Source organism: Lepidochelys kempii, chromosome 3, assembly GCF_965140265.1.
Source record: "Lepidochelys kempii isolate rLepKem1 chromosome 3, rLepKem1.hap2, whole genome shotgun sequence".
Classification (NCBI taxonomy): Eukaryota; Metazoa; Chordata; order Testudines; family Cheloniidae; genus Lepidochelys; species Lepidochelys kempii.
This window is the reverse complement of record NC_133258.1, coordinates 208293111-208316849: the sequence shown is the minus strand read 5'-3', so window position 1 is coordinate 208316849 and position 23739 is coordinate 208293111. Positions and strand designations below refer to the sequence as shown.

Genomic DNA, 23739 nt, shown 5'->3' with positions numbered 1-23739 from the left:
AAGATACTCAATAAAGAAACCTCCGTCAGCTATGATTACATCTTCCCAGCCATTCACTTCTTCTAAGCAACAGTGCTGATGGCTCAGTCAAGAGTCTCAAGCATCCAGTCAATAGGTATTTACAGCTGCAAAGAAAAAAACAAATAATATTGTGTCCATGTGGGTGAAGATGCCATCCAAGGAAGGGGTGAAATATGGGAGAGAAATCTTTGCCATTTCCTTGGACTGAGCATAAAAAGATGATAATTTTCAGAGATGCAGTCATCCTAAACTTCTTATGTACAGTGTGGGCATTCAGCACACTGCTTATACCTCACTGAGAAAGAAGTAAGGCCCAACACAGTTCTAGTGCATATTGTGGTTCAAATCTTCTTCCACAGACACCATTATCCTCTTGGTTGGTTGAAAAAGGAGGATGGATGCAATAGTAGTGGAACAATCAGGAAGACTGTATCTCTACACGTGCATCCAACTCCTAAAAGTGTTGGAACTTGAAAATGAGAAGAACTTTGATCAAAATACAGCTTGGCTTCTGCACCACAAGGGTTCTACAAAGAGGCATTAAACTTACAAAAGCAATTGAGGATTGTTTTGAAAGGACTTGACAGATTACAGGTTGCTGACACTGTCATGGTATCCTGGGAAATTTGGTTTGACCTAATTTAACAAAGAACGGCAATCACACGAGGACCAGATTTTAAAATGATTCAGAGAAGCTACAGAATCAGTCATGCTGGCTAAGCAATAGACAGATCTCAAACACAAGGGCATAGGTGGAGCCCAGAACAGGAAGAAGTGCCTGCATCATGCTGGTTGGAATATAATCCTGAGTTCCTTCCCTGTCGCATTTTAAGATGAAGATCCAGATTTCTACCCCAAATATGTTTGTGAAGGAGGATTTGCTCCATAGTTCATTCCACCATTTTGATGCAAAAACTGTAGAAGCAAAATCACAGATGACAGAACAGTCAGCTTTTAAAGGACCTGAATCAAATCAGCAACAATTGAATGTCTGTTTAATCCTATAAAAGAAAAGGAGTACTTGTGGCACCTTAGAGACTAACCAATTTATTTTGAGCTGTAGCTCACAAAAGCTTATGCTCAAATAAATTGTTTAGTCTCTAAGGTGCCACAAGTACTCCTTTTCTTTTTGCGAATACAGACTAACACGGCTGTTAATCTGAAACCTGTTTAATCCTATGGGACTGGTTTGGTCATAAGTGTAACAGGCTAAGTGCTGGAAAAGCAAACAATTTGGGGAAATGTATTGGCTTCTGCAGAAAGCTGCAAAATCGTTGTGGGCCTACCTAGTAGACTAGGGACAGACTCAATGATTGTTCTTACATTTTGGTGAATTATAGAATTGGAAGGGTGGGGTATTTTTGGACAATAGCTGAGGGTTTATATTCAAATAATACACGTGCTTTGGTTTCATTTCATAAAACCTTTCCTGGGTTTTTTCACTGGTGTGTTTTGTGTTTGAGAGAAATTGCTAAAACTTAAAATCCAATGGCAGGTTTCAGAGTAACAGCCGTGTTAGTCTGTATTCGCAAAAAGAAAAGGAGGACTTGTGGCACCTTAGCGACTAACCAATTTATTTGAGCGTAAGCTTTCGTGAGCTACAGCTCAAAATAAATTGGTTAGTCTCTAAGGTGCCACGAGTACTCCTTTTTTTAAAATCCAATGTTTGTTTTTAAAAAAAAAAAGAGAGAGAGAGAGAAACTTGGGTAAAAGGCACTTTTGGGTGACATTCTATTGTCCAAGTAATTTAACTATCCAAATATTAAGCAATATATTTCATGAACAAATCAGCAATCTCTGTCAGTGGAACAGTGGATAGGAACAGGTTTAATTTAATGTTGCGTAGAGAACTCTATCACCTCACTCTGCTCCCAGTGGTGCTTCTGGAGCACCTGCCCATTCCCTGTTGTTGCTGCAGCTGTATGCTCTTGACCTTTTGGTCCCAGTGCTCAAAAACAAGTGTTGCATGCCAAGATGAGGAAAATCCAATTGTAAACCTTCAAAAGAGTGTGTTGCTGATGCAGTAGGCCTGCAAATGCTAGCAGTTGCTCTGTGGGAATGTGGTTTTGAAGAGCAATTTAAAGAATGTGTTCTTCATACTTCAGACAAGACAGTGTATTTCACCCCTACCCTGCTGTACTATGAACAAAATATAGGGGAGCCTAAACCCATGTAAATGTGGGATTGGTTTATCATTGGCTATAATAAATATCTCAAATAGACCTGGAAAGTATATAATTTGTGTAGAGCTGCATCTCAGATTTTGAAGACAGATCCATGTTGCATCAATGCCTGCAAAGGTGTTCAAGAACCATTCACCCTAGTGAAAAGATGCCCTTGTAATGCCACCAACTAGATCTGCCAGGAGTTGGTTGAACTTGCGCACGTGAGTTTCTGGAAAGAAGTGTAAATATTTTGCATGTGAGGAGTGTGGCCTGGCGTGGTGGTAGAGGAGCAGCTGTGTTGGGCTCCTGACTTAGGCGCTCTCCTTCAGAAACTGCCTGTGACAGGCTGCCCAGCTCTTGGGTGGCCCCTGGGCAGCCTCGCTCTGGTGGTGACTCTGGAGGAAAGCTCACTGAGCCAGACAACAGCCTGTGGCTTTGGGAGTGAATTCCCTGCCGGGGCTCAGAGGCAGCTCAGGAAAGCACACTCCAATGGAAACTAGGTGCAGATGGGGAGCTTATTTAGACTCAACGTTGTATCAGAGAGGTGTGTTACTCCCAGAGCAGGGGGAGAGAGAAGGAGTTTAGGCTGACCAGGGCAGGGAGCTCTGGGGAAACAAGTTCAGTTTATTCAGTGCATTCCATCTATGCACTCTGAGACTCTTTGGCGAGTTGGTGTCAAATTGGCTTAAATTAGAAGCCCTATGATAAAACCCTAATGGAGAGGGTGATCTGGGTTCAAACATGAACCTCTGGAGAATCTCTCTTGTCATTGCACCCAACTGCAGAACCCTTTCCAAGGAAGTTCATCTTTCCTTTCTGGTTTGAGAGGCCATATCCAGAAAGGAGCAGCGCAACTAGGGTTTGGCGGTCAGCCTTTTCACTTGCTAAGGGCTTCTGTTTTTGCTGATAGCACTGCATAAGGCCCAGCCACAGAGACAGGTTTACAGGAAATGATTCTTGACAGCTAAGGAAATCAACACAAAGGTCCCCCAACTAGAGACAACACTGGGCATTCTGCATTAAAACAGAGAACTTGTATTAATATTGACAGGTTTCAGAGTAACAGCCGTGTTAGTCTGTATTCGCAAAAAGAAAAGGAGGACTTGTGGCACCTTAGAGACTAACCAATTTATTAGAGCATGAGCTTTCGTGAGCTACAGCTCACTTCCTCAGATGCATATCGTGGAAACTGCAGCAGGCTTTATATATACACAGAGAATATGAAACAATACCTATTCCCACCCCACTGTCCTGCTGGTAATAGCTTATCTAAAGTGATTTCCAGCACAAATCCAGGTTTTCTCACCCTCCACCCCCCCACACAAATTCACTCTCCTGCTGGTGATAGCCCATCCAAAGTGACAACTCTTTACACAATGTGCATGACAATCAAGCTGGGCTATTTCCTGCATAAATCCAGGTTCTCACATCCCCCCCACCCCCATACACACACAAACTCACTCTCCTGCTGGTAATAGCTCATCCAAACTGACCACTCTTCAAGTTAAAATCCAAGTTAAACCAGAACATCTGGGGGGGGGGGTAGGAAAAAACAAGAGGAAACAGGCTACCTTGCATAATGACTTAGCCACTCCAAGTCTCTATTTAAGCCTAAATTAATAGTATCCAATTTGCAAATGAATTCCAATTCAGCAGTTTCTCGCTGGAGTCTGGATTTGAAGTTTTTTTGTTTTAAGATAGCGACCTTCATGTCTGTGATCGCGTGACCAGAGAGATTGAAGTGTTCTCCGACTGGTTTATGAATGTTATAATTCTTGACATCTGATTTGTGTCCATTTATTCTTTTACGTAGAGACTGTCCAGTTTGACCAATGTACATGGCAGAGGGGCATTGCTGGCACATGATGGCATATATCACATTGGTGGATGTGCAGGTGAACGAGCCTCTGATAGTGTGGCTGATGTTATTAGGCCCTGTGATGGTGTCCCCTGAATAGATATGTGGGCACAGTTGGCAACGGGCTTTGTTGCAAGGATAAGTTCCTGGGTTAGTGGTTCTGTTGTGTGGTATGTGGTTGTTGGTGAGTATTTGCTTCAGGTTGCGGGGCTGTCTGTAGGCAAGGACTGGCCTGTCTCCCAAGATTTGTGAGAGTGTTGGGTCATCCTTTAGGATAGGTTGTAGATCCTTAATAATGCGTTGGAGGGGTTTTAGTTGGGGGCTGAAGGTGACGGCTAGTGGCGTTCTGTTATTTTCTTTGTTAGGCCTGTCCTGTAGTAGGTAACTTCTGGGAACTCTTCTGGCTCTATCAATCTGTTTCTTTACTTCTGCAGGTGGGTATTGTAGTTGTAAGAAAGCTTGACAGAGATCTTGTAGGTGTTTGTCTCTGTCTGAGGGGTTGGAGCAAATGCGGTTGTATCGCAGAGCTTGGCTGTAGATGATGGATCGTGTGGTGTGGTCAGGGTGAAAGCTGGAGGCATGCAGGTAGGAATAGCGGTCAGTAGGTTTCCGGTATAGGGTGGTGTTTATGTGACCATTGTTTATTAGCACTGTAGTGTCCAGGAAGTGGATCTCTTGTGTGGACTGGACCAGGCTGAGGTTGGTGGTGGGATGGAAATTGTTGAAATCATGGTGGAATTCCTCAAGGGCTTCTTTTCCATGGGTCCAGATGATGAAGATGTCATCAATATAGCGCAAGTAGAGTAGGGGCTTTAGGGGACGAGAGCTGAGGAAGCGTTGTTCTAAATCAGCCATAAAAATGTTGGCATACTGTGGGGCCATGCGGGTACCCATAGCAGTGCCGCTGATCTGAAGGTATACATTGTCCCCAAATGTGAAGTAGTTATGGGTAAGGACAAAGTCACAAAGTTCAGCCACCAGGTTAGCCGTGACATTATCGGGGATAGTGTTCTTGACGGCTTGTAGTCCATCTTTGTGTGGAATGTTGGTGTAGAGGGCTTCTACATCCATAGTGGCCAGGATGGTGTTATCAGGAAGATCACCGATGGATTGTAGTTTCCTCAGGAAGTCAGTGGTGTCTCGAAGGTAGCTGGGAGTGCTGGTAGCGTAGGGCCTGAGGAGGGAGTCTACATAGCCAGACAATCCTGCTGTCAGGGTGCCAATGCCTGAGATGATGGGGCGCCCAGGATTTCCAGGTTTATGGATCTTGGGTAGTAGATAGAATATCCCAGGTCGGGGTTCCAGGGGTGTGTCTGTGCGGATTTGATCTTGTGCTTTTTCAGGAAGTTTCTTGAGCAAATGCTGTAGTTGCTTTTGGTAACTCTCAGTGGGATCAGAGGGTAATGGCTTGTAGAAACTCGTGTTGGAGAGCTGCCGAGCAGCCTCTTGTTCATATTCCGACCTATTCATGACGACAACAGCACCTCCTTTGTCAGCCTTTTTGATTATGATGTCAGAGTTGTTTCTGAGGCTGTGGATGGCATTGCGTTCCGCATGGCTGAGGTTATGGGGCAAGTGATGCTGCTTTTCCACAATTTCAGCCCGTGCACGTCGGCGGAAGCACTCTATGTAGAAGTCCAGTCTGCTGTTTCGACCTTCAGGAGGAGTCCACCTAGAATCCCTCTTTCTGTAGTGTTGGTAGGGAGACCTCTGTGGATTAGTATGCTGTTCAGAGGTATTTTGGAAATATTCCTTGAGTCGGAGACGTCGAAAATAGGATTCTAGGTCACCACAGAACTGTATCATGTTCGTGGGGGTGGAGGGGCAGAAGGAGAGGCCCCGAGATAGAACAGCTGCTTCTGCTGGGCTGAGAGTATAGTTGGATAGGTTAACAATATTGCTAGGTGGGTTGAGGGAACCATTGCTGTGGCCCCTTGTAGCATGTAGTAGTTTAGAAAGTTTAGTGTCTTTTTTCTTTTGTAGAGAAGCAAAGTGTGCGTTGTAAATGGCTTGTCTAGTTTTAGTAAAATCCAGCCACGAGGAAGTTTGTGTGGAAGGTTGGTTTTTTATGAGAGTATCCATTTTTGGGAGCTCATTCTTAATCTTTCCCTGTTTGCTGTAGAGGATGTTGATCAGGTGATTCCGCAGTTTCTTTGAGAGCGTGTGGCACAAGCTGTCAGCATAGTCTGTGTGGTATGTAGATTGTAATGGATTTTTTACCTTCAGTCCTTTTGGTACGATGTCCATCTGTTTGCATTTGGAAAGGAAGATGATGTCTGTCTGTGTCTGTACAAGTTTTTTCATGCAGTTGATAGATTTCCACTCCATACGGCTAAATGCAGTGCCTTGCATAATGACAGGTTTCAGAGTAACAGCCGTGTTAGTCTGTATTCGCAAAAAGAAAAGGAGGACTTGTGGCACCTTAGAGACTAACCAATTTATTAGAGCATGAGCTTTCGTGAGCTACAGCTCACTTCCTCAGATGCATATCGTGGAAGAACCGATGCTATTCAGAAACGGATGCAGGACGTGGAATTGACACAGAAGCCAAAAAAGTGAGAGAATGTACAGGTGTGGGGTGTGGAACCTTTAATTTAAAAAATGAAATACTTAACCAAAGGCATGTTTTGTGTTTTAATTTACAACTATCAAGATGACTTAAAAAGGAGAATGTTCTCTTCTCCTAGCATTCTTTAAAAACTGGTACCCGGAGGTCTAAGGATCCATTAGAAATGAAAGAGAACACAGAATGCTTGCCAGACATCCATCTAACACCATGGTTGGGAGAAAGACACTGACTTTCATAAATTGTCAGATTTGATACAGAAATAGTCTACTGAAAGCAGTGCAGGAGAAACCTTCAGCTTCCAGATCCTATGCTGAGACAGTTGCACAGGTGAAAAGACCTTGTTAATCCTGGTAAAGAAGGCCTTGGTAGGGAAAAAACATATCCGCCTCTGTTATCTCCAGCCCCATTACAGTACATCTTCAACAGAAATTGCCTTGTTTGTTTTAGGACAGTGACAGTCACCAGAGATGAAGAAGAACATCTGCATCATTGAAACAGATAATATTCCATCAACATGGAACTCGTTCGTCAGTCCTTGTATGCAATCTATAAAATCCAGGAATGTCACTCTGTCACCCTGAAGCCTGTTATCTTTGTAGAGTCAGTGTGAAGCGATGGGCACAGCTACAAGCATGGATGAGAGCTCTTTTTGTTCAGAATATAACCAGGTTCCGTCGTCACCGGATTTTGCAGTCTATCACTGTCCAATTTTTATGTTCTCAGACACTCTCTGCTTTTTTACACATGCGACTTTACGAATTACACCCATCCAGCAGCCCAGACTTTCAGCTACTAATATTGTGACTCACTGACACTACATGTATTGATAGTGCCATACCATCCCATGTCAGTAAATGTAGGAAGGTCTAGAGTTGTCTAAGCTGGGCAGTCTTAGCTGTGTAGCTCTTGCTGAGTTAAAATACCTTATCAAATATTGATGCTGTTTACTAGACTGAAGTTTGTCTGGTCGTTCTGTCTCACGTTGCCCCACAAATAAGGCTTCTCCTCTCATCAGAAGGTAGGCCTAGTTGAACAAAGTCCATTGTTGCTATGCCAGAGATTAATTTGTCCCTTCTTTAATTTTTGTGTGTGTAAAAACATCAAAACACTGCTCAGAATATCATTGATTTTGAGTTTGATGCTTGGAGAAATTGTGTGTGTTTCATAACCTGTGTGTGTGTGTGAGAGAGAGAGAACGAACAATTATACTAGACTGATCTTAGGTTGATTTGTTTTTCCATTATTGTCTAGCCCCTTTGGAATGAGCCTACCTTGATCTCTGTTGACAGTGCCCCTTGGCTGGTGCTGATAATACCAGCTTCATGAAACTTACTGTGATGAAGCACAATTAACTCTGCCAAACCATTGAAATCCCTGTGCAGTGCCACACAAGCAAACCTCATTTGCTGTTGCATCCTACTGCCGTGTTTCTTTGCAATACTGAAGCATCAAAATTACATGACTGCGATGGGGGGGAGGCGCACCTGCTGTGGACTCTTCCACAAATGTGCTAAGTATCTTCTGCAGCATTGACATGGTCCCTGAATTGGGGTTTCCATTTGGCAGCAGAGATCTCCACCAAGTTGGCTTTACTCTTCTCTGCCCATTTTGTATCAGATAAGGAAACCTGAATGCATATGACATGGAGCTCTTTTTGCTAGGTTTTCTTACTACTGCAGAATTAGTGGAGTCTACGCATCTCATGATTTAGGGTGGAATTCCGCTCTCAGGTGAACATGAGAAAGTTCACTGGCTTCAATTTGAGCTGCACGTCTGTATCTAAGTCCAGGATTAATACCTACCATAGGAATGGTTTGGTAGGAACGTTTTCTATTATAAATAGGATTAATTCAGTGTGCTAAACAGTAATTTGAATCTCACGTAATTGTGAAGATCAGAAATTTTCTTTTTTTCCCCAAAAAATGTCTTGTGCTTCAGTTTAATGTTTCAAGTTAAGTCCCTACTGCTTTTGTTCTATAATCTGTTCTGACAGTAAATAAATGTAGAACTACCCACTGTGATCTTGTAGTCCATTGCAATAGCTACTAGAAGGCATGGATTTACGATTCCATCTTTGCTTAGATGGAGAGAGAAATATAGTAAAAGGGATGAGCAGCCTCCCGGGTAGTGAGAGAAGAAGCTAGAAGGGAAAGGGGTATTTATACTAATGCCAAGATAGTATAACTGCTGCTAGGAAAACTTGAATGAGGGTAAAGAATGTTCAGTGTGTCTCTCTTTTCCTGTTAAAATATCTCATTCTGATTTTTCTCTCTTTTCTTCTAGGAAACTTTATGCAGAGCTTTGCCAAGGTATAGTGGATGTAGCCATCTCTAGTGTCTTTCCCCTCAGTGACATAGTGCAAAAGCAGAGCCAGCCATCAATATTTATGAAGCTGTGATGACAAGACCATCTTAGCGAGACACATGGGAGAGTTGCCATCTGTCGATTCTGAGGGAAGGCTGTTGGATCATTGACTTTAGTATCATGCCAAAAAGGAGGAAAGAGAGACAACTTTTTGGAAATTCACGAGGAAAATATAAATAAAAGAAGGCTTCCAAGGAGAGTCCAGGATGAGCCAAAGTTGTTCAGACAACTCTGCCTGTGTTTCACCAAACTATGCTTTGGAAACAGCTCATGTGACTTTAATAACTGAAGCAAATCTCTCTGGGAGAACAGCAAAATAATGTTTAAAAAAAACAGGAATACAATAATATTGTATTATCTCGTCCTTTTCTAAAAAGAAACCTTTTTTCCTTTTTTTTAAATAAGGCAATTTAATGAAGAGTACCATTGATGTGGGTTTCTTGGTTCATCACCTGCTGCAGTTTTAGTGCCTTAGCTCAGTCCCCAATAGGTAACCCCTTTTTGTTCCTGCTCCATTTGTGTAGAGGTGAAAAGCGGTCTTGTTTTGTGGGATGTGTAAAAGAAGAAAAAGTTAATTTTAAGTCTGTTTTAAAATCAGCTAGCGGAACACCCAGTAACGATATGGCAAAGGTGGCACCACTGAGGGTACTGTATCTAATGTGATGAAGTAGCCTAGGGGTTTAAGGAGGTTTTATTTACTTGTATCCATTGTCTAATGAGATTTGAATCGGTTGTCTGTCAGTCTGATGCAGTTGGAACCCCTAGAAAACAAGTACTCAGCCCCTCCCTCACCAATCTGCAGTTTTTAGGGAGCCTAGGTTGACATTCTTGTTGAGAGCGTTGCTGTAACAGTCTGACTTTCCTGGAAGGCTTGTTCAGAGGGGCATTCAAATTATCTTAGTTCAGCTCTTCTTTCAGTTTTTATGCTTTTAATACCTTCGTTTTTGTTAACCAAAACAACACCAAGGGACCCTGGCAGCCTCTTTAAGATGCATCTGAGGCTTGAAAAAAGAATCCTTTCAACCCCACCAGTTGTTTCCCTTTCAACCCAACCAATTTTATCTCTCTCCATTGGACAAACATTGCATTTTTTAGCACTTACAAGTCAGCACCACCGAAACATGGCTGTGCTTTGTGCCCCAAGCATCATCAGTCAGTAGAAATAGGCTCACCTCTTGGGGAAAGCATTTGATGATCAGCTGGTGCTGCTGTAGAACAGCAAGGAAACTCTTGTTCCATATTGTGTTATATTGTGATAACCTTTTAAAAAAAAAAATGTTAGGTCAGTGAATGTAGAAACTCACATTTTTTAAGTATAACCTAAATAGATATATGAAATCCTGGGAACATTCCCCACATCATAAACAGCCCTTTTAAGTTACAATTTTTAACCTAAATAGGTTGGCTGTGTTTCTTTGTAGAACACAGTGGGGTCCCTAATAGCAAACTGGGTACTATAGATCATAAGTGTGTTCCGTATTGCAATGCAATGTGTTGGAAATTTTCAGTAGGAATAGAGAGGTGGAATTTTAGATTTAATCTTAGTGTTTAAGAAGTAATAATCTGTGTCTGCAAATGACTAATACTAACAAGATCCCCTTTTTCAAGGAAACCAGTAAGATTTCTATAAGCTATTACGCGTTTTCAATACTGAGCTGCTGCAGTTCTCCTACATGCATTGCATGTTGCATCCTAGCATATTTTAGTTCTATGATTAGATTTTTTTTTCTACATATTTTAAAAGGTCAGTGAAATGAGGCAGCTTCCTACCAAACAAGTGTGCATGACTGAATGAGAAGCAGAGTCTGATACAGAAAAGCATGAGAGACTTGTTTAGAAGAAGGATCTCTCTTGTGTGGTGCACAATCCCCATAGGATGCTGTTGCGGAACACTGACATCTGCACCTGAATCAAATCCAGCAAGAGTTCTGGCTCTGCTGGTCGGATCAGAACTACATTCTGTTGTCTCTGACAGTTGCTTTGGGTTGAGGATACTTACATTAAGGGTGACCCAAGCAAAAGAAAAGTGGCTCCTGCTACCAAAAAAAAAACACATTTAGGAGGTTCCAAGCTTCTGATTGGCTGAGTTTAATAAGCATTGAGTTACGTAGTCTAATTTTTCCCTCCAGTGAAATGTCTGAGCACTCTTACACACTTACCTCGACTTAGGGTTGAGATTTCCCATCTCTGAATTGTTACCAGGGTAGAGCTCTGTGAATGAATGAAACTGTCACACTTTGCCAGGTCACTGGTGTTCATAAATCTTGGCTCTATAGCAAAGGGAGAGACAGAAGCATTTCTGAGAGGTGTACGGAACTTTAAATCTCATTGCTGGGGCGCACTGGGGGAGTTTCTGTTCCATACCTAATTATTTCGATCCAGAACAGCTAGATTTGGGGACGGACTCAGCCACTCATCTTAAAAGTCTGTCTATTTGAAAACTTTGGCCAGGTGGCTATCAGATTGTCACTTCTGCCAAAGCGCTTCATACTCTTGCTGGCTTCATTTATTTACAGCAAGTAAATAACTTACTTCACAACTCTTCACACCATTGCTGCTTTTCTGCAGATCTCTGGGATCTAGCATTGAAGCTGCAGAGGTCGTTCCATTGGTGTGAGTTTTCTGCTGTAACGCCAGTTGAACATCATCTGTACATCAAGCCAGACTGCAGGTGAGACAGGAAACATCAGTGAAGCAGGTTAAGATTCCTTAGCTGACTAGCATTCTTTCCTTATATCAGATGGCAAAGAACAGGCCTTATTCTAGGGCTTGTATGGGGCTGCCTGAGCTCACTGTCAAGAGCCCAATTACCTTGCTTGGCAGAGGGGCAGTGTAAGGCCAGGAATTTTGTTTTGCAAAGGGAGTAGCCAGTTGGTTTTCACGGCTGCAGGGAAAAAAAAGGAAAACTAATTTTAAAAATTAACTTGAAGTCTCCATTACTGTGGAGGCCAGGAAGCCTATGAGGGGGACAGACGGGGTTTGTACTGAAATGAACCCACAGAAAGCCTCAGTGGGGAATGTTGGATAATCCTAACTCATGTGACTACAAGCCTAATAAGGACACGGGCGCTATCATTAAAACATCAGTCAATATTTGAAGCGTATGCCCCCTTTAGTGTAATCTGTCATGAATTCCCAGGTACTGGAGTTATATATAGGGCTGTCAAAATCCAATGGCTAGCAGATTGCCACCATCACCATAAGAGGCTGCCCCTCTGATACTTGATAACATAAGTGTGTTGCTGCTGTGCAAACTTAAGCAGTAAGTGTGAAATGAGCTCAAGTATTGTATATAAATATCTGTGAAAATTTGATGGCAGATGTAACGTGCATTTGAACTATAAAGTGGTTGAAATATTGTATTCCAGAAGTTGACAAGACAGACTGCTCTCACTGTGTGTACAGTGAGCTCACGTGTGAATGGTGGGGTAGAAGTTCCAAAAATTGATGTCTAAGTTAGGGTCCTGTGTCCATAAGGGGCCTGATTTTTCAATAGAGCTGAGCTCCCAACAGCTCTCATTGATTTCATGAAGAAGCAAAAAAAGGCACAAGCCCAAATTTAAAAAAATTCTTTTTAGGTCACCTTTTATTTCCATTTCACTGATAGCAGTAGTAGCTAGATAGTGAAGTGCAAATGAAAAGCCATCTGGCTAATACCAGTCAGTCAAATGGAAATCAAAGGTGACTTTAATTGAAAGTGATGAATTTAAAACCTGGGTTTGCCCCCCTGGTTTCTTCCTGATGTGTATGAAGTGAGCCTGGAACCTGTGGTGAGGTTTGGCTTTGCACATATTTTTACCTTTAGAAGTAGCAGGAATGTCAGTCTGGTCTCATTGGTCTTGCTGGATGTTGGAGGACGTGTATTGTGAGCTCTCATTCATTTAACTCATTACTGGAAGAGGGAAGGTGGTGTGGACTATTTAAGGCCATGGCTACAGTAGAAAAAAGGTGGGGAAGTGATAAGCTCATGTTAGCTACCCTGTGTTAAAATCCTAGTACAGACAAAGTAAGTTGTAGCTTTACCACATGTTAGCTGGTCAGAGTAACCCCCAGGTTACCCCCCCGAATTTACCTGACCAGAATGTATTAAAACCACACCGTGCTTTGCCTGCACTCAGATTTTAATGTGTTAGCTAACATGTTTCAACACCCTTTTTCCCGGTGAAGACAAGGGCTGGCAAAGATGTCCTTTATTGAGAATGTGTATCAGACATGGAAGTAAAATAGGTATGAACCAAAAAAAGAGTTTAAACTAAAACTCTCTCCCCTCTCAGCTTTCGCTCTTGTGATACCCTCATTTTACTAGCTGGTTAGCCAGTTAAGACTGGGCTGGAATGTGTAAAATAAATTAGGGGAGGGGGGGATCTTAAAGGTCTTAGGCCTTTTTTACCTCATAAAGAAGTGAAGAAAAGGCACAAGCCCTGAGGCAGTTGACATTTTCTTCCTTTGCAGGTCGCCTTTAAGAATTAATAAAGGTTCAGCAGCTGTTCCTCTAGTGTGTTCAGTGTGTCCCTATAGGGAACTTGTTGTATAGGATAGAGAGAGAGGAGAACATCTGCTTAGTGTGAGTCCAGCTACGTGGGGCAGTAGAACCCTTCTCCAAACATGCTCTTGTAAGCATCTTGTTTGTGTGCTGTGCTCCTAGGGGAGACTGATAGAGCAAAGCCGTTAGCATAGTGTGCGAGATGGATCATGCTTAAGTGACTCCAGGCAGCCTCCTCCCACCCTGGTTTGATGGTCCCTGGATGAGCCTTGCAATCCTGTAACAGTAATCATGGGACTATTGTCATTCAGGTGTGGGAAAGTCAGAGAGAGAGATCTTACTTGTTCTCAGGATGTGCAATTTCAGTGGAGTGACCTGCTGAGCAGGTAGGGACTGTCATCTGTGCCCATCATTTTACAGTGGGAGGAAAGCCACACAGACTCCCCCGCTGTCAAGCTACCTGACAGAACCATCCCAGTGCAGTTAGCTGGGATGCGATTGGGATAATCTTAATCCTTGACAGCCCCAGTGTTTATTGGAGAGATTAACTGAACGAACAGGCCACACACACACATACACAAACAAATGAAGAACTGCTCCCCCTTGTTATACAGTAATGACCAAGTACTGCATTTACAATGGCACTGTACGGCAGTGTTCTGGACCATTTCTGTATCAGTCTGTAGTCCTGTCATTGATAGGTACTGGGTGATGACAAGCTCCCTTGTTTATGTTCTCACTGCACAGATTCCCTGTCTTGGAAAGATGACCAATTGATGTTATTTGATGGTATTGACAAACTTCAGTCTATCAGCCCACCTCACCTTGAATGTTACCGTTGACCTTGTCCTGTTTTCAAGTTAGGCTCCTTAGATTTCTTGAGTCTAGGAGGAAATAAAAGTTGGAACATATGTTGCAGTGTACGTAATGCCCTGCCATTTTAGAGCACCTGCTTGCTGCCTTTGGGACAAATTCTGCCACTGTAGAGCCACAATTAACTCTGGACATCAGAATGGGGAGCCCCGCATTTACAGTAAAATCTGCACCAACTTTTGTTTTAAGCAACCAATTTAATGTATTCATGTGTAGAGTTTCAGGTACATGTTTGTTTGACCTTGAGGTTGGTTATAATAGACCTCCAGTTGATGATCTCTTGCATCATCAATCAAAAGTCTTTAAACTAAGGCGTTTCACTGTATTCCAAACTAACTGAATTCTGTTTAGTAAGGATCTGATTATTCGCACAATACCTGTTTAACTTTTCTCACCATTTTTAAAGATGTTTATCAGGTTGTCAAATTACTGGCTTCTTTGCCATATTCTTCGAAAGGCCTTTTCTCAGAATTCTACAAGGTTAATTGACAATAATACTTGGAGGGAAGAGGGGGGAAGGCATTTGTTACAGCAGAAGAGCAGTGTGTAACCAATTTCCCCATCCTTTATACCCTACTTATATCTGAAATATAAAATATTTTTCTGTCTTCCACGGTGGTAGTCATTGCCAAGAGAAAACATCAGAAAGGTAACTGTGGTTTCTAAAATTCTGGGTGCTCACACTAAGGAAAATGAGTTTTGTCCAATTACCAAAATGTCTTTATCTGTAAGGGACTTGTTTTTGATTGAAGAGTTAGAATATTGTATGCTTGTGTGTAATTTTAAGTTAAGATCATGAACTTTTTTAAAGAAATTGCAAAAATAACATTTTCTAACTGAAGTCCTATAAAAGTTTAATTGAAAAGGCCTTACTCGTTAATGAGCTCTTGAAAGAGATGGATGCTGCTTTTCAAGAAGACGCATATCATCCTACAGAATGTGATTGGTGTCTAGGCTGATACATTGTATCCTTTTTTGTGTCTGTCATTGAGAAGGATTTCAGACATGGGCTCTCTGAATAAGGGCCTCATGGAACTGGAATCCTGGAAGTCCCGTTTTCAGTTTGTCTGTGGCTTGTCTCATACAGGATAGGGGGAAATCCTATTTTAAAATTCATTGTGATTTTTGTGCTGCAACTGTAATGTGCTCCCAGTCCATTTCAGAGGCTGACCACAACAGCCAAACAATTATGAAAATGCTGATGCTGTCTAAGAAACCAGCTTTGTTAAGGAGGTCAGTCTTCTGTATCGCATTGTAATCAAGACCCTTCAGGACTGCATGCATGTGTATGGTCAATGCATTTCTTGTTCTCTAAGCATTGTTCTCTGCTAAGAGGAAAACACTGTGCAATAAGTAAGATTTAATAATAATGTTTCATTATCAATGTCAGCTAAAAGTGTCTGTGGAAAACAGTAATGTTGAAAGGATCTGAAATGATCACTGTAGCGTACATAAAGAGCTCTTGAAGTTACATCCTATAGATCTTTAGTTTGTGTTTTCAAATTACTATCATGATGTGAGTGTGTATGTATGTGTCTCACAGGATTTGTGAGCAGTGCATGGTTCTCTGACATTTGTATTCATCTCTGTCCTGAATAACAATTAAAGAGAGAAAATCTTATTACCTGTTGTCTTTTTCTTTGTGAATAACTATACAAAGAGGCAACCACAGATGGGCGGGGAGTCTAGCTAAGCAAGCTGCTCGCCTTTACATTCACAAGTAAGCTTTTCAAGTCTTCCAAGTGGATATTGTGTCGAGGGGTAAATAGAGGGGAAACACATCAAAATAGATATGCTCACTAGCAGCTCTACTGCTGCTGGGAAATAGCCTAGCCAAGGGCACAAAGCCTTGGAGGGTAACATTTTCCAAAGCCTCTTGGGGATTTTGATGTTGGGGGGAGCCCTCAATCTCTCCTGGTGAAGCTGTGCTGCTCTGTATAAATAAATGGAGCGGGGGCCTGGACCTTGGGGGTCTCCCACCTCCCAGAGGGGTACCCATACCACCAGGCTATAGTCATGCTCTTGCTAGCCTGTCTTTTTATTTATACAGTGGTGTCTGCACGGGTGGGGGGTGTTCTGAGGGCCATGCCATGGAGTGGGTCTGAGTGTGGGGGAGAGGGGGGAGATGGGTGTTGCTCTGAGGGCCATGTGTGTGGATAGGGAGGTTCTTTTGAGGGCCCTGTGGGCCTGGGTGGCTGGGGATTGCTCTGAAGGTGGGAATGGATAGGGGGTGGGGAGGGGTTACGCTGAGGGCCCTGTGGGGGGTGGATGGAGCTTATGGGGAGGCTGCACTGAGAGCTCTGTGGGGGCCTGGGGGCGTTGCGCTGAAGCAGTTCGCCTGTGGCTGGGGGATGGCAAGGCGGGGCTGCTCTGAGAGCCGGTGGGGGGGGTCGTGCTGAAGACCCTGGGGGTGGTGGATGGAGGTGGGGGGGAGGGGGGTTGCACTGAAGCCCCTGCGGCAGGGAGATGGCAAAGCGGGGTTGCTCTGAGGGCAGAGGGGGCATTGCACTGAGCATCCTGTCGGGGGTGGATGGAGGTGGGAGCTCCGAGACCTCGGGGGGGAAGGGCGAGGAGGGGTTGCTCTGAGGGCCCTGTGGGGGGGTGGACAGAGGTGGTGAGGGGTCGCGCTGAGGGCCCTGGGAGGGTGGACGGAGGTGGAGAGGGGTCGCACGGAGGGCCCGGGGGGGGGCAGTGGACGGGAGGAGAAGGGGGGTCGCGCTGAGGGCCCGGGGGGGGGGGCAGTGGATGGGAGGAGGAGGGGGGTCGCGCTGAGGGCCCGGGGGGGGGGCAGTGGACGGGAGGAGGAGGGGGGTCGCGCTGAGGGCCCGGGGGGGGCAGAGGACGGAAGGACGGGAGGAGGGGGTCGCGCTGAGGGCCCGGGGGGGGCAGTGGACGGGAGGAGGAGGGGGTCACGCTGAGGGCCCGGGGGGGGCAGTGGACGGGAGGAGCGGAGGAGGGGGGTCGCGCTGAGGGCCCGGGGGGGGGGCCAGAGGACGGGAGGAGGAGGGGCGTCGCGCTGAGGGCCCGGGGGGGGGGCAGAGGACGGGAGGAGGAGGGGCGTCGCGCTGAGGGCCCGGGGGGGGGGCAGTGGACGGGAGGAGGGGGGTCGCGCTGAGGGCCCGGGGGGGGGCAGTGGACTGGAGGAGGGGGGTCGCGCTGAGGGCCCGGGGGGGGCACTGAGGGCCGGGGGGGCAGTGGACCGGAGGAGCGGAGGAGGGGGGTCATGCTGAGGGCCTGGGGGGGGGGCAGTGGACGGGAGGAGCAGAGGAGGGGGGTCGCGCTGAGGGCCCGGGGGGGGGCAGTGGACGGGAGGAGGGGGGTCGCGCTGAGGGCCCGGGGGGGGCAGTGGACGGGAGGAGGGGGGTCGCGCTGAGGGCCCGGGGGGGGGCAGAGGACGGGAGGAGGGGGTCGCGCTGAGGGCCCGGGGGGGGGCAGTGGACGGGAGGAGGGGGTCGCGCTGAGGGCCCGGGGGGGGGCAGTGGACGGGAGGAGGGGGTCCGCGCTGAGGGCCCGGGGGGGGGCAGAGTACGGGAGGAGGGGGGTCGCGCTGAGGGCCCGGGGGGGGGCAGAGGACGGGAGGAGGAGGGGGGTCGCGCTGAGGGCCCGGGGGGGGGGGGCAGAGGACGGGAGGAGGGGGTCGCGCTGAGGGCCCGGGGGGGGCAGTGGACAGGAGGAGGGGGGTCGCGCTGAGGGCCCGGGGGGGGGCAGAGGACGGGAGGAGGGGGGTCGCGCTGAGGGCCCGGGGGGGGGCAGAGGACGGGAGGAGGGGGTCGCGCTGAGGGCCCGGGGGGGGCAGTGGACGGGAGGAGGGGGGTCGCGCTGAGGGCCCGGGGGGGGGCAGAGGACGGGAGGAGGGGGGGGGCAGAGGACGGGAGGAGGGGGGTCGCGCTGAGGGCCCGGGGTGGGGGGCAGAGGACGGGAGGAGGGGGGTCGCGTTGAGGGCCCGGGGGGGGCAGTGGACGGGAGGAGGGGGGTCGCGTTGAGGGCCCGGGGGGGGGGCAGTGGACGGGAGGAGGGGGGTCGCGCTGAGGGCCGGGGGGGGGGGCAGTGGACGGGAGGATGGGGGTCGCGCTGAGGGCCCGGGGGGGGGGCAGAGGACGGGAGGAGGAGGGGGTCGCGCTGAGGGCCCGGGGGGGGGCAGTGGACGGGAGGAGGAGGGGGTCGCGCTGAGGGCCCGGGGGGGGGCAGTGGACGGGAGGAGGAGGGGGTCGCGCTGAGGGCCCGGGGGGGGGCAGTGGACGGGAGATGGGGGGTCGCGTTGAGGGCCCGGGGGGGGGCAGTGGACGGGAGGAGGGGGGTCGCGTTGAGGGCCCGGGGGGGGGCAGTGGACGGGAGGAGGGGGTCGCGCTGAGGGCCCGGGGGGGGGCAGTGGACGGGAGGAGGGGGTCGCGCTGAGGGCCCGGGGGGGGGGCAGTGGACGGGAGGAGGGGGGTCGCGCTGAGGGCCCGGGGGGGGGCAGTGGACGGGAGGAGGAGGGGGTCGCGTTGAGGGCCCGGGGGGGGGGCAGTGGACGGGAGGAGGGGGTCGCGCTGAGGGCCCGGGGGGGGGGCAGTGGACGGGAGGAGGGGGGTCGCGCTGAGGGCCCGGGGGGGGCAGTGGACGGGAGGAGGAGGGGGTCGCGCTGAGGGCCCGGGGGGGGGCAGAGGACGGGAGGAGGGGGTCGCGCTGAGGGCCCGGGGGGGGGGCAGTGGACGGGAGGAGGGGGTCGCGCTGAGGGCCCGGGGGGGGGGCAGAGGACGGGAGGAGGGGGGTCGCGCTGAGGACGGGAGGAGCGGAGGAGGGGGGTCGCGCTGAGGGCCCGGGGGGGGGCAGAGGACGGGAGGAGGGGGGTCGCACTGAGGGCCCGGGGGGGGGCAGTGGACGGGAGGAGGAGGGTCGCGCTGAGGGCCCGGGGGGGGGGCAGAGGACGGGAGGAGGGGGGTCGCGCTGAGGGCCCGGGGGGGGGCAGAGGACGGGAGGAGGAGGGGGGTCGCGCTGAGGGCCCGGGGGGGGCAGAGGACGGGAGGAGGAGGGGGTCGCGCTGAGGGCCCGGGGGGGGGCAGTGGACGGGAGGAGGAGGGGGTCGCGCTGAGGGCCCGGGGGGGGGGCAGTGGACGGGAGGAGGGGGGTCGCGTTGAGGGCCCGGGGGGGGGGCAGTGGACGGGAGGAGGGGGTCGCGCTGAGGGCCCGGGGGGGGGGCAGTGGACGGGAGGAGGGGGGTCGCGCTGAGGGCCCGGGGGGGGGCAGTGGACGGGAGGAGGAGGGGGTCGTGCTGAGGGCCCGGGGGGGGGGCAGAGGACGGGAGGAGGGGGTCGCGCTGAGGGCCCGGGGGGGGGGCAGAGGACGGGAGGAGGGGGGTCGCGCTGAGGGCCCGGGGGGGGGCAGAAGACGGGAGGAGGGGGGTCGCGCTGAGGGCCCGGGGGGGGGCAGTGGACGGGAGGAGCGGAGGAGGGGGGTCGCGCTGAGGGCCCGGGGGGGGGGCAGAGGACGGGAGGAGGGGGGTCGCGCTGAGGGCCCGGGGGGGGGCAGTGGACGGGAGGAGGGGGTCGCGCTGAGGGCCCGGGGGGGGGCAGAGGACGGGAGGAGGAGGGGGTCGCGCTGAGGGCCCGGGGGGGGGGGCAGTGGACGGGAGGAGGGGGGTCGCGCTGAGGGCCCGGGGGGGGGCAGAGGACGGGAGGAGCGGAGGAGGGGGGTCGCGCTGAGGGCCCGGGGGGGGCGGAGGACGGGAGGAGGGGGGTCGCGCTGAGGGCCCGGGGGGGGGCAGTGGACGGGAGGAGGGGGTCGCGCTGAGGGCCCGGGGGGGGGCAGAGGACGGGAGGAGGAGGGGGTCGCGCTGAGGGCCCGGGGGGGGGGCAGAGGACGGGAGGAGGGGGGTCGCGCTGAGGGCCCGGGGGGGGGCAGAGGACGGGAGGAGGAGGGGGTCGCGCTGAGGGCCCGGGGGGGGGGCAGAGGACGGGAGGAGGAGGGGGTCGCGCTGAGGGCCCGGGGGGGGGGGGCAGAGGACGGGAGGAGGGGGGTCGCGCTGAGGGCCCGGGGGGGGGCAGAGGACGGGAGGAGGCGGGTCGCGCTGAGGGCCCGGGGGGGGGGCAGAGGACGGGAGGAGGAGGGGGGTCGCGCTGAGGGCCCGGGGGGGGGCAGAGGACGGGAGGAGGAGGGGGGTCGCGCTGAGGGCCGGGGGGGGGGGCAGTGGACGGGAGGAGGGGGTCGCGCTGAGGGCCCGGGGGGGGGCAGTGGACGGGAGGAGGAGGGGGGTCGCGCTGAGGGCCCGGGGGGGGGCAGAGGACGGGAGGAGGAGGGGGGTCGCGCTGAGGGCCCGGGGGGGGGCAGAGGACGGGAGGAGGGGGTCGCGCTGAGGGCCCGGGGGGGGGCAGAGGACGGGAGGAGGAGGGGGGTCGCGCTGAGGGCCGGGGGGGGGGGCAGTGGACGGGAGGAGGGGGTCGCGCTGAGGGCCCGGGGGGGGGCAGTGGACGGGAGGAGGGGGTCGCGCTGAGGGCCCGGGGGGGGGCAGAGGACGGGAGGAGGAGGGGGGTCGCGCTGAGGGCCCGGGGGGGGGGCAGAGGACGGGAGGAGGGGGTCGCGCTGAGGGCCCGGGGGGGGGCAGAGGACGGGAGGAGGGGGTCGCGCTGAGGGCCCGGGGGGGGGGGCAGTGGACGGGAGGAGGGGGTCGCGCTGAGGGCCCGGGGGGGGGCAGAGGACGGGAGGAGGGGGGTCGCGCTGAGGGCCCGGGGGGGGGGCAGAGGACGGGAGGAGGGGGTCGCGCTGAGGGCCCGGGGGGGGGCAGTGGACGGGAGGAGGAGGGGGGTCGCGCTGAGGGCCCGGGGGGGGCAGTGGACGGGAGGAGGGGGGTCGCGCGGCGGACAGGGGGTGGTTCCGCGGCGCGCGCGGCCCGGGGGGCGGGGCCGGGTTCCGGAAGCGGCGAGCGCGTGGAGCGGCCGGGTCGGTTGGGCCGCGCGGGGCACGCCGGGAGCTGTCGGAGCCGCGCGGCGCAGCATGGAGGCGGCGGCGGCGGCGGCGAGGTGGCGGGGCCTGCCCGAGCGGCCCAACCTCGCGCCCCTGACGGCGCCGGGCTATGGGCGGCCCCGCGAGCGGCAGCACCCGGCCCTGCAGGAGCTGACCCGGGCCCACGTCGAGTCCTTCAACCTGGCCGTGGGCGAGGGGCTGCACCGGGCCGTGCAGGTGGGGAGAGAGCGGAGGGGCGCGGGGGGGAGTGCAGGGGGGGCGCGGGAGAGAGCGGGGGGGCGCGGGCGGGAGCGGAGGGGTTGCGGGGGGGTGCGGGAGAGAGCGGGGGGGCGCGGGGGGGAGTGCAGGGGGGGCGTGGGAGAGAGCGGGGGGGCGCGGGGGGGAGTGCAGGGGGGGCGCGGGAGAGAGCGGAGGGGTTGTGGGGGGGGTGCGGGAGAGAGCGGGGGGGAGTACGGGGGGGGCGCGGGAGAGAGCGGGGGGAGTACGGGGGGGGCGCGGGAGAGAGCGGGGGGGAGTACGGGGGGGGCGCGGGAGAGAGCGGGGGGAGTGCAGGGGGGGCGCGGGAGAGAGCGGGGGGGAGTGCAGGGGGGCGCGGGAGAGAGCGGGGGGGGAGTGCAGGGGGGCGCGGGAGAGAGCGGGGGGAGTGCAGGGGGGGCGTGGGAGAGAGCCGAGGGGTTGCGGGGGGGGTGCGGGAGAGAGCGGGGAATTCCTCAAGGGCTTCTTTTCCATGGGTCCAGATGATGAAGATGTCATCAACGTAGCGCAAGTAGAGTAGGGGCGTTAGGGGACGAGAGCTGAGGAAGCGTTGTTCTAAGTCAGCCATAAAAATGTCGGCATCCTGTGGGGCCAGGCGGGTACCCATAGCAGTGCCGCTGATCTGAAGGTATACATTGTCCCCAAATGTGAAGTAGTTATGGGTAAGGACAAAGTCACAAAGTTCAGCCACCGGGTTGGCCGTGACATTATCGGGGATCGTGTTCCTGACGGCTTGGAGTCCATCTGTGTGTGGAATGTTGGTGTAGAGGGCTTCTACAGCCATAGTGGCCAGGATCCATCGGTGATCTTCCTGATAACACCATCCTGGTTATAACACCATGGAAAAGAAGCCCTTGAGGAATTCCACCATGATTTCAACAACTTCCATCCCACCACCAACCTCAGCCTGGTCCAGTCCACACAAGAGATCCACTTCCTGGACACTACAGTGCTAATAAACAATGGTCACATAAACACCACCCTATACCGGAAACCTACTGACCGCTATTCCTACCTACATGCCTCCAGCTTTCACCCTGACCACACCACACGATCCATCGTCTACAGCCAAGCTCTGCGATACAACCGCATTTGCTCCAACCCCTCAGACAGAGACAAACACCTAGCTTGACAGAGATCTTGTTTCTTACAACTACAGTACCCACCTGCGGAAGTGAAGAAACAGATTGATAGAGCCAGAAGAGTTCCCAGAAGTCACCTACTACAGGATAGGCCTAACAAAGAAAATAACAGAACGCCACTAGCCGTCACCTTCAGCCCCCAACTAAAACCCCTCCAACGCATTATTAAGGATCTACAACCTATCCTGAAGGATGACCCAACACTCTCACAAATCTTGGGAGACAGGCCACTCCTTGCCTACAGACAGCCCCCCAACCTGAAGCAAATACTCACCAACAACCACATACCACACAACAGAACCACTAACCCAGGAACCTATCCTTGCAACAAAGCCCGTTGCCAACTGTGCCCACATATCTATTCAGGGGACACCATCACAGGGCCTAATCACATCAGCCACGCTATCAGAGGCTCATTCACCTGCACATCCACCAATGTGATATATGCCATCATGTGCCAGCAATGCCCCTCTGCCATGTACATTGGTCAAACTGGACAGTCTCTACGTAAAAGAATAAATGGACACAAATCAGATGTCAAGAATTATAACATTCATAAACCAGTCGGAGAACACTTCAATCTCTCTGGTCATGCAATCACAGACATGAAGGTCGCTCTCTTAAAACAAAAAAACTTCAAATCCAGACTCCAGTGGGAAACTGCTGAATTGGAATTCATTTGCAAATTGGATACTATTAATTTAGGCTTAAATAGAGACTGGGAGTGGCTAAGTCATTATGCAAGGTAGCCTATTTCCCCTTGTTTTTTCCTACCCCCCCCCCCAGACGTTCTGGTTAAACTTGGATTTAAACTTGGAGAGTGGTCAGTTTGGATGAGCTATTGCCAGCAGGAGAGTGAGTTTGTGTGTGTGTGTGTGTGTGTGTCCCTGGGAAAAGGGGGGGGGTGAGAGAGCCTGGATTTGTGCTGGACATGGCCCACCTTGATTACCATGCACATTGTAGGGAGAGTGGTCAGTTTGGATGAGCTATTGCCAGCAGGAGAGTGAGTTTGTGTGTGTGTGTGTGTGTGTGTCCCTGGGAAAAGGGGGGGGGGTGAGAGAGCCTGGATT

At 51.5% G+C, this 23739-nt stretch overlaps 2 protein-coding genes across 5 annotated transcripts in view; both read left to right on the top strand.

Annotated features, from left to right (window-relative positions):
* The window catches only part of TTL (tubulin tyrosine ligase), a 39194-nt gene extending 23240 nt beyond the window's left edge, over nt 1–15954 (top strand). For 3 of the 4 annotated variants that reach the window (XM_073339901.1, XM_073339904.1, XM_073339902.1), the window contains one exon: nt 8897–15954. In XM_073339901.1, coding sequence (XP_073196002.1) covers nt 8897–9011 — 115 coding nt within the window. In that variant the 3' untranslated portion in view covers nt 9012–15954. The remainder of the gene's footprint in view (nt 1–8896) is intronic. The other variant, XM_073339903.1, reaches the window with a different exon arrangement.
* A 5328-nt stretch (nt 15955–21282) lies between these two features.
* POLR1B (RNA polymerase I subunit B) overlaps nt 21283–23739 on the top strand; it is a 37479-nt gene continuing 35022 nt past the window's right edge. Inside the window, exon 1 of the mRNA XM_073339883.1 lies at nt 21283–21488. Within this exon, the coding sequence (XP_073195984.1) occupies nt 21303–21488 (186 nt within the window). The 5' untranslated portion in view covers nt 21283–21302. The remainder of the gene's footprint in view (nt 21489–23739) is intronic.